The following is an 11340-nucleotide window of genomic DNA, read 5'->3' on the forward strand; positions in this document are numbered from 1 at the left end:
TCATGTTTGATAAGATGGAGGGTCAGAGAAAAAGAGGAAGACCCCCAACGAGATGGATTGGCCAAGTGGCCAATAATGTTTATCTACTTCCTATTTGGAGTCCTGGTGTGGCGCTGTAGGCTAATGCGTCAGACTGCAAAGTCACTTGAACTGCAAGGTTAGTGGTTCAAGTTCACCAGCCGCTCCTTGGAAACCCTATACAGGGTTGGTTGTGGGTTGGAATTGACTCGACGGCACTTAACAACCACTTTCTTTTTGGTAAATTTATATTTTATTTCAAATGGCATAAGAATCATCCTCATTTTCTATTAAAATAAAACCAAGCACTATTATATATACAAGCCCATGCTGCTTCCAGGACTCAAGAGCAAAAGCACTTCACAAGCCTTTCATTTGCCTTACCTGCTTCTTTCGTCTCCTATATCTAGAGGTTCTCAGAATGCCATATTTAAAGGCCTGTATGAATAAATATGTGAACACAGTGACTCTGTAGGATAAGCACTGGACTGTAAACCACAGGGGCCTAGCAAAGACTTCAGCTTTGGGGACCCTGTTCGGGGTCGCTATGAGTCAGAACTAACTCGACTGCCCTTGACAGCAAAACACAAAATGAATAAATACATCCATGCAAAATTCAACTTTGATCTTTCTGGAAATGTTTTATTTACTTTTGTAAAATCCAGTGAAAAGAAGTACACATTAATACACTTATTATACCCTCACTTTACTTAGCCTTAAATTTAAATACAGGTATATGTTGCTTAGAATCTGTCTAGGCCACTCCAACCGCATACATGTCTGTGAGTCGGGGCACCAAGGTGTCTCAGTGCCAGGATGCCAGACTCTCATCTTGAGGTCAAAGCCCCACTTCTGCCTTGTTGCTGGCTGTGATCAGAAAGCCTCCTAGTCTGTGGTGATGTAAGGCCTGACCCAAACTTGGAACTCTGTCCCCACTTGACTGCCATGACTTCAAGGATATAGTTCCCACACTTTGCCTGGTGTGATCCGATACGCATTGATGGAAAAGTACACACGTCAAGCATTCTAGCCCTGGCTCAGGCACTATTAGCCTGCCCTGGCCCCTCTCCAGGTAGGTTTTTACAGACAGGCTGGCCTTACCTACAGATGGCTTGACAGACAGGGCCACAATGCACAGGGGCCCAGGGCCAGTGTACCTGGGAGCCCTACACCCTGTGGACACAGGTATTCACAAAATGTCTACATCATATCATATCCTATTTCAAAGAGCATGTGGATATTAAGCAATGCATACCTGTTCACATTTACATCTCTACTGGTTACATATAGTATTTAAATGGAAGGCTAAGTGAAGGTACAATAGTCCAACTTTTTTCTTTATTTTTTAAATCTGCACCACTACAGGTGCCAGTGCTTACTAAACAGGAGTATGCCCCAGCAAGCTGACCAAAGAGTGCCCTTGACCACTGGCCTAAGTGGACACAGTTGCCTTCAACTCTGCAAGTTATTTTCAAATCCAGAGTGGTTTCAGTCTTTGTCTTCTTTATCTGTTGATGAAGGGTTTCTAGGAAGGTTTAACAATGCTTCAATTTTCTGAGCATCATTCTCAGATTGATTTTTCTGTAAACTACTTTCAATCTCTTCATGGACGAACTCAGTAACATGTAGTCTGGCCTTCCTGTAATCAAAGAATGCAAAAGATATATTAAGTCCCATTCCATTTCTTTAGTTCTTATGTGGATTTAGAAAAAAAAAATATATAGAATTCTTACTCTCCCTGCTTGAGTATGACAACTCGTGAGCAAACACTACTATTCATACTTCAATTAACGTGACTTTCTTCCTATTCCTAACCTACTATAGCTTTTATCCTTAAAATATTATAAGGTTCTGGGTCCTGGAGTCAGAACAGAATCCTATAGAGTCTTAGGGATAACAGGGTTAGAAATCTAGGACCTCAGGGTGATGTGAGGGAGCTAAAGCAGCCTGCACTGAGGTGTGAGCCTCACTGTTGACTTTCTCATGTCCTAAGGACCAGAGGAACTAAAGCACATTACCTCTCTGTTAAACTTTGTTGCCAGACCTTGTAAGAATTGGGCAACGCCTATAAAAATTATAATCTATGTAAAAAAAAGAAAGGACAACACTACAAATAGATTTTTTTTTTTGAAGAGTTAAAATGTAATTTCTGAATAGTAGATCATTCTTTTTCCATTTGTATTTCTCTTTCAGGATCATCTGCAACATTCTCTCAACCATATTTGACTATTTCCTCTTCCATATCTCCATAGACAGTTCTCTATGTTTTCTGCTCAATAAGGCAGTTTTTCAGACTCTCATTTTGATTTTCCTAGTTATTTTTACATTAAGAGGCAGACATATACAACCATTTACTGATTTAACCAACCCCAGCAATACCACACATGCACACATATACATATACAGAGGGGGCTTTCAAAAGTACATGGAAAAATTCCATTATCTTTTACTTTCATTTTCCATGACCTTATTGAATCCCCCTCATAGAATGCATTCTTGACACTATTTCCTTCTGCCAAAGTATTCTTTCATTACTATAATTCAAGTTATTACCTCTTCTCCCGATTTCTATTTCTAATTCACTGATCAATTTTAGTTCGTCTAGTTCCTTTTTTTTAAAACTGAAATATACTTATTATTTGTTTGTTTTCCAAATATTAACTCTTTTCCTCACTTTTTATAACACATTCAATTATCAAATATCTTTTTCTTATTTTTCTAATCTCTTTCTCAAAAATTCCTTTTTAAAAATGAAATCTCTTAGGGAATGAGTCTTCACATCAAGTATCAATGCTATCCCCCCTCTGTATACAAGGTAAATAGGGATAGGCAACTTAGACACTGGCAACCTAACATGAGGGGGCAATAAAGGCACAAACTGACTGGCTTACAAGGTTTCATGAGGGAGTATAGTTTGAAAGTGTACGGGGAAAGACAGAGTCCCCACTGGATAGTTTTCATCTTGTCTAGATGGGTCTAGTGAAAAGAGATGTGGATAAGATTCTTATGATTCAACAGTGAGTATTGTTATGATTAATTACGACTGTCACAATTGTAAAGGTAGAAGTTTTGTAACGAAAACAGGGGAGTACTTAATCTTACAGTCCGGAAACAGACGACTCTAGGACCATCAAGGGAGATGAGCTCAAGTGGAATGTGGGAACCTATCCAGAGAAGCAGCAACACCAGAGACGGAAGCAGAGATGAGGACATGGAGAGAGGGAGCAGCTGAAGAATCTAAATTCATGGAATTAGAGCGACCAAGAGCTGGTGGCCAGGAGGTGGGCTTGCAGAATGTGCCCTTTGGTGGTTTAAATTATTATATATGCCTGAGTGTTTAAAAAAAAAGAAAGAAAAAGCTAAAATGAATAGAGAGAAATACCGTTAACTGATGTTACAAGGAAGGGATTATAATCATTGTAATGAAACAATGTTGAATGCAAAACTGATGCTCTGCTTTGTATACTTTCACTCAATTTACAATGAAAACTTTTTAATAAAAAAAAAAAGAGATCGCTTATGTAACCTGGAGAATTCAAAATATGCTAATACATTCATGCTTTTAATTTTCTATATCATATTTTATATTGGCATTAAGAATTTCAAATGTTTCACCCTACAATCTAGATATCTACATATCCCACCTACCCTCTCTCTTCCCATGAAAAGGAAATAACAAAACAAGCATATTTTGATAAAAATCTGCCCTCAGAGTGGCTAAGAAAATGAAAAGCTTGAAATTGAGGAAAATACTAAGATGTTGTTGTTGTTGTTGTTGTGTGCCGTGGAGTCGGTTCCAACTCATAGCGACCCTACACAGGGTTTCTGAGGCTGTAAATCTTTACGGGAGCAGACCGCCTCATCTTTCTCCCGCAGAACGCTGGAAGTTTCGAACTGCTGACCTTGCGGCTCACAGCCCGATTCGTAACCCCTACGCTACCAGAGCTCCTTCACTAATTAATAATGTAGCTGGATTTAAAGCCAGTTTTTAAGGTTTCATTCACTTCAAAATCCATGTTCTTTCTTCTCTACAGCTTAGGTCCTTGGACAGCAGGTCAACAGATACGAAGGCATTTCTTTTTTTTAATGCTTTATTGTGAATTATGTGATAGTTTACATGGGAGGACATCAGCTTCACATTGATCCCGTCGTATATCATTTCCTTGCCATGGCTACCAATCCCTTCCATGCATCATCCATCAACCAAAGGGTATACCCCGCAAGCCTGCCCACCCTGGTCTGCATACCGCCCCTCTCCCTCTCCAGGTCCAAAGTCTCCAGACACTCCATCTCCCCACGTCATCATCTCTGCCTCCATCCCTGGCATTAATGCTTCTCTGGGTAGGATTCCGTTCTCTGCTCTTCTCCTTTTACGGTCCCAGGGACCTCCGCTCCTAGACTGCAAGGTTAATCACTCCCCTCCCTTTGCCCCAAAACATCTACCTTTACAGTTCCAGCCCTTACATTCAGTCCTGATAACAATTACTCACTATTGTATCTCAAGAGACCTATCCACATCTCCTTTCATCAGCCCTGACTAGGCAGAATGGATACTACTCAGTGGAGATTCTACCTTGCTCCATGACCTCTGGATCTAGGTTCCCTCTTGAAAGTTTGTAAGCCAGTCACTTCTTGCCTCTGGGTAGCCAATGTAGTAAGGCATTTCTTGAGAGAGAAAGAGAATCTGTGGGTGTGTGTTTAGCACAAATGGAGGTTTCAGATCAAAATACTGAAAACAATGATTGTTCATCTATTGAACTACCAAGGCAGCAGTAGATGTCTTCTGTTGGCGTCCCACCATGTTCTCAAAAACTAAGAAAAATCCCCTCATACTTTAGCTAAAGTAGGGAAAAGTAATCATTTTGAAACATCCAGAACACTCTGTTCTCCTTAACAGTGACTACTTACAAGAATGTAATCACCGAGGGTTTTACCAGAGCCAAACAGACATGGGGAGAGGGAAATGCCCAGTTGAGCTGCCTCATTAATGTGAAAGGGAGGAAATACCCAACTCGAGCCCGCTCTGGATGTCTATCTTACCTAAGGGGTGCTTCAAAGAAAAGAATACCGAGAAGCACTGTGAAGAATGTGGAATCGTTTCCTAAGCTCCTGATACATTACTGAATTATTATACAGTATCATTTATATATATATTACTGTATCATTATACACTACACAGTAATACAATACTGTATTATTATACAGGGTTCCTGTATAATAATAACAGGAGAGAACCTGACACTGAGATCTTTTTTTGAAAGTTGCCCCTGGGAAACCCAAAGACAACAGGGGAGACAAAACCACGAATTTCAGAGGAAACTTTAGCCTCTGGTAGTTCCAGCTACAGCAAACAATATGGTTCTATGATGGTCTGCTAGCTAAAAGGTCAGCAGTTCAAAACCACCAGCCACTCCACAAGAGAAAGATAAGGCTGTCTGCTCCCGTAAAGAATGACAGTCCTGGAAACCCTATTTGCTACAAGTAGGAAAAGACTCGATGGTGGGGGATTTGGTTTGCTATGTCCTATACAGATCAGTACAAAACCTCACACCAAACGAGGGCAAGAAAGGGAGGAGAGGAGAGGGAAGGGAAAGAAAGAAGGAAGGAAGGAAGGAAGGACGAAAACAAGCAAGCAGCAGTAAAGGACAAGTACACAAAATACTAAACAAGTCTGCATTTCACACACAAAAATTACAAGGCACACTAAAAGTTATAAAACCACAGTGTTAAGAGACAGAGAAAGTAACAGAATCAGACTCAGATATTGTAGAGTTCGAAACTACCAGTTCAAAACTACCAGCGGTTCTGCAGGAGAAAGATGAGGTGTTCTGCTCCCATAAAGATTTATAGCCTCGGAAACCCCATGCAGGGTCACTATGAGTCAGAACTGACTCGATGGTATTTACCAACAACAACATGAAGTCATCCGGAGTCCTGGTGTGATGCTGTGGGTTAATGCGCCAGACTGCAAAGCCGTTTGAACTTCAAGGTCAGCAGTTCAAGCTCACCAGCTTCTCCTCAGAAACCCTATACAGGGTCACTATGGATTGGAACCAACTCAATGGCACTTAACAATGACAACAACATGAAGTCATCAGAATGTGAATTTAGTCCTGGCGTGGCACTGTGGGCCAATGCGTCCAACTGCAAAGTTGTTTGAACTTCAAGGTCGGTGGTTCAAGCTCACCAACTGCTCCTTGGAAACCCCATACAGGGTCACTATGGGTCGGAATTGATTTAACAACAACATGACTAATATGCTAAGGAGTCTAGTAAAAAGAAGTGGACAGCATGCAAGACCAGATAATAATATAAACAAAGAGAAGGAAATTCTAAGAATAAAAAAAAAAAAGTCAGAAATCAGAAACACTGTAACAGAAACGATGAATGCTTTTAATGAGCTCATCAGTAAACTGGGTATTGCCAAAAGAAGAAATAATCAGTGAGCCTGAAAATATGCCAATAGAAATTTCCCAAACTGAAAAGGAAGACAAACAAACAACACAATAGAAAAAATGAACTGAATATTCAAGAACTACGGTGGTTCAGGAATTCTGGTGTGATGCTGTAGGACAAGCACTAGACTGCTAACCACAGGTTGGCGGTTCAAATCCACTAGCTGCTCCTCAGAAACTCTACACTGGGTCGCTATGAGTTGGAACCAACAATGGCACTTAACAATAACATGGTGATTTGAGCTCACCAGTCACTCCATGGGAAAAAGGTGAGGTTTTCTGATCCCACAAGGATTTAAAACCTCAGAAACCCTATACAGGGTCACTATGAGTCAGAACCCACTTGATGGCACTTATAAGCAACAAGAATAGGGTAATTTTAAAAAGGTGTGACAAATGCACAACAGGAATACTAGAAAAAGGAACAAAATAAATATGAGAAGGTGAAGAATCTTCCTAAAATGTTGACACATAACCAAACCACAGATCCATTAAGACACAAATTTTTAAAAATTTATAACTAGACAAATCATATTCAAACTACAGAAAATCAAAAGCAAACAGAGAATCTTGAAAGATGGTAGAGGGGGACGAAAATTATCATATCTAGAGAGGAAACAAACCCAAACTCACTGCTATAGAATTAATTCCAGCTCATAGTGACTCTACAGAAGAGTAGAGCTGTTGAAGGCTATAAATTTTTACAGAATCAGATTACCTCATCTATCCTCCCAGAGTGGCTGTGGGTTTGAACTGCCAATCGTTCAGTAAGTAGTCCAAGGGTTAACCTACTGTACCACCAGGGCTTCTTACACAAGAACAAGAGTAAGAATTACACTGGATTTCTCTTCAGAAACCTTGCAATCAAGAAGAGAATGGAGACTTCCAGCAAGATGGTAGATTAGGCAGATTCACTACATGGACTGTTTACAATCAAGAAAGGAGAGACCATATGAAACAGACACAGATGAAAATTTTAGCACTCTAAACTTCAGAAGAAAAGTTAGAGAGGTGGATGGTGTGTTTTCTGGGAGGAGAGGTCAAGCAGGTACAGTAAGAGAGAGAATGAGACTGACTAGCGAATGGCTGGCTAGACACAGCTCAACCATCTTGTGAGCAGCTTTGGCAGCAGAGGGAAGCCTGGAAGAGCAGATTCTAGAGAGTGACAGGAAAGGTGCAATTTTTAATTTTTCCTCCACATTCCCTTGGTAACCAGAGGTGTGGGCAGCTTCCACCCTCATCCACCGCTAGCACAGACTCTGCTATCTGGGAGGTCAGAACCACATAATTGAGAATTATACCAGTGTGAGCCAGGGACAGTTTCACCACTTAGGTGTACCACTTTGGTGCCTGGATTCAGGTGAGCTCGGTTCTAGACCTACAAAATCCCACAGAGCCACCAGACCAGCATTTAACCAGCTTCCCTGTGTCCTAACAGACACTGAAACCAGATCCATCAAGGGACCCCACCAAATACTTCTGGATTGAGTGCCCTGAACATAGATAACATCGATATCAACAGGAACTCCATCTAGAGCCAGGGATTCTGTTGTCACATCCCTTCCACAACTACCTCATGAGCTCCTTTAATAGTAGGAGCCCTCCAGAGCTTTCTCCCCTCTGGGTCTACACTGTTTGTTTTTACAAATACAACAAACCCACAATACCCCAGAGACAACAAACAATTTTAGCTCACGTGAAGAAACAAGAGACAATGGCTCAAACAAATGACCAAGATGCAGGGATAGAAAACGTTTCTGAGGAAAAAAAGGTAATGTAACTAACTGAAAAAGAATTCAAAAGAATGATATTTTGGTACTTTCAGTGGATTGACAGAAAGATTAGGGAAAGCAAGATGAGCACAGACAAAACTTTAGACAAATTCAAGAGAACGTAGCAAGAACAAATAGGCAAAGTAAACACATATTTTGAAATCATAGAAAACCTGCAATTAGAAATCCAGAAAATTGATACTAAGGTCTCAGAAATGGACAATACATTAAAAGGGCAAAGGAGAAGATCTGCAGCAATGGAAGCCCAAATTAGTGAGCTTAAAGATAAATCTCTCAATACTAGTATGCAAGAAAAACAATGAGAAAAAAGAATGAAAACATCCAAAGAAAGTTTAAGAGTTATGTGGAACACCATGAAGATGACCAATTTATAAGTGATTGGAATTCCAAAACAAGAAAACAATAAAAAGTATAGAGAAAAATGTCAAAGAGCTGTTGGAAGAAAACATCCCTAACATCATGAAAGATAAGCATACAAGAAGCTGAACTAACCCTAAAAGGATAGATCTCAAAAGAAAATCACAAAAACATATCATAATCTAACTCTGCAAAATCAAAGACAAGAAAAGAATCTTGAGAGCAGCTTGAGAAAAACAAAAAGTTATCTGCAAAGGAAAACCAAGACTAAGCTCTGATTTCTCCACAGAAACCATGCAGGCAAGAAGGCAATGGAATAGCACAAACAAAACTCAGAAACAAAAAAATGCCAACCAAGAATCATATATCCAGCAGCTGTCCCTCAAATATAACAGCGAAATGAAGATATTTCCCAATAAACAGAAATTAAAGGAATTTGTAATAACCAGACCAACTTTATAAAAAATGCTAAAGGGAATTCTTTGGACTGATACCCAACACCAGCAGACAACAACCTGAGATTATCATATATGACACCACTACCCAGAACAGATATATAAGTATTTAAAGTAAAACAAACCAGAGGTGTCAATGTACAATGAAGTCATTTACAAAAGAAAAAGAGGGACTGGTGAAGATACAGAACTTCCATATGGCAATAAAGTCAAGTAGATTTCAAGATAAAACAGACTGTTTTAAGCAGAGAAAAAAATTAATATATTACAGAGTAGCCTCTAAGAAAAACAATACAACTGCACATCAAAATAAAAAAGGGGAGAAATCAGAAAGATTTGGTAAATGTTAACATAATGAAAAGAAAACCCATAAACAAGATGAACTCATCATAGAAAATTATGTCCAAGAATCCAGCAGCACCACACACACAAACAGACACACACAAAAAAAACCCCACAGAAAACTGACAGCAATCAACTCATACCTACTGATAATTATACTGAATGTAAATGGATTAAATACATCAGTCAAGAGACAGAGAGAGTAGACTGGATAAGAAAACAGGATCATTCAATATGCTGTCTACAGGAGACATCTCAAAAAGATGGAGACAGCCTAAATGTCCATCAACAGAATGGTTAAACAAACTTTGGTCAATATACACAATGGAATACTACAAAATTTTAAAAAATAAAGATGAATTTGTGAAATGTCTCACAACATGGTTGAAAGTGGAGGATTATTATGCTGAGTGAAATCAGTGAATCACAAATGGACAAATATTGTATGAGAACAATGTTGTAAAAAGTTGAGGAAATAAAAAGGATGGTTACAGCGTAACAGAGAGGGGAAATTATTCATAGTCTATTGGATAAACATAGCTACATGTTAACATGGATGAGAGGGCAAGCAATATGCAACAAGAGTGGGTTAGCAGAGGAAAGATGAAGGGAGGAATACAACAGTTAGAGTGAATAGAGGTAAATATTGTTAACTATTGGTACATGGAATGGATTGCAACCATGTAATAAAAAAGTATGATTTGTTGAATGTAAAACTGATGATCTGCTCCATAAACCTTCATTCAATTCACAATAAAAGGATAAAAGAAAAAAAATTAATGTAAGAGCCAGGAATGGAGTTTGTCCTTTGGACCCTGAGGTCCCTGAACGCAACAGATAGAAAGCCATGACACGAAGAGTGCCAGAGATGCAGCAGCAGCAGAACCAAGAGCAAGTGCAAGAGACAGAGTGGTGGGTTCAAAGAGTGAGAAAGCTGAGTGCCTCTGAGCAGGAGGCTTACTTGCAGAGTGGGTTAATGGGGGAAGGAGGTTAGATTTGCTACCTCCTGAAGCTACAGCTGAGTGCCTTCAGGCTGAGGCTTATAGCAGAGTGGAATGCCCTTTGGGCATTCATTGGCATCACTAAAAGAGCTTTGTAACATTGTCTGAGCAGGCCAGAGGCCAGGTCAAGGAGCTGAAGGCCAGAGAGAGACCTTCCTGACGGCATGGCTGGGAAGAGGCTGTCACTACCAAAGAACTGTATTCTGTATTCTGAATATTTCTAACTCTGAATTGTAACATGTTAATTTCTCTAATAAACTCCATAACTGGGGGTGGGGGGGTGTGGACAGAGAAGAGAATGGAGTGAAATATTAAAGTGTTAAAAGAAGAAACCCACCAGCCTAAAATTCTGTATAGTGGTGGTGGTGGTGTGCCACAGAGTCAATTCCAACTCATAGCAACCCTGTATAGGGTTTCCAAGGCTATAAATCTTCACTGGAGCAGTAAGCCTCATCTTTCTCCCATGGAACCACTGATAGTTTCAAACAGCTGACGTAAAGGTTATCAGCCCAACTTGCAACCAATACGCTACCAAAATGCCTTGAAATTCTATATACTGCAAAATTATCTTTAAAAACACTTTATAAGAAAAACAAAAGTTGAGTGAATTCATCACTGCCTTTCAAGAAGTGGTAAAAGGAAGTTCTTCAGAGGGAAGGAATGTAATACAGATTAGAGAGTAGAAATGGTCCAAGAAGCTGTACATTTTTATGGAAACAGATTATCACAACTTTCTCCTACAGAGACTGGTGGTGGGTTCAAATTGCCAATCTTTCAGTGAGCAGTAGGTTGGGTTTGGTTTGGTTATCCTGAAGAATACAGGAGGCTGAAAAATCAGTAAGGATGCAGTTGATCTGAATAGCACTATCAATCAATGGGATCTAATTGGTATAATATAATATATAAATATTTTATATAT

At 39.6% G+C, this 11340-nt stretch overlaps 1 protein-coding gene across 1 annotated transcript in view; it reads right to left on the reverse strand.

The window, feature by feature from the left end:
- Window positions 1-1461: 1461 nt before the first annotated feature.
- TIMMDC1 (translocase of inner mitochondrial membrane domain containing 1) overlaps window positions 1462-11340 on the reverse strand; it is a 63192-nt gene continuing 53313 nt past the window's right edge. The window contains exon 7 of the mRNA XM_006864153.1: window positions 1462-1657. Within this exon, the coding sequence (XP_006864215.1) occupies window positions 1507-1657 (151 nt within the window). The 3' untranslated portion in view covers window positions 1462-1506. The remainder of the gene's footprint in view (window positions 1658-11340) is intronic.

This window comes from Chrysochloris asiatica, unplaced genomic scaffold, assembly GCF_000296735.1.
Source record: "Chrysochloris asiatica unplaced genomic scaffold, ChrAsi1.0 scaffold00061, whole genome shotgun sequence".
In the NCBI taxonomy this organism is placed as follows: domain Eukaryota; kingdom Metazoa; phylum Chordata; class Mammalia; order Afrosoricida; family Chrysochloridae; genus Chrysochloris; species Chrysochloris asiatica.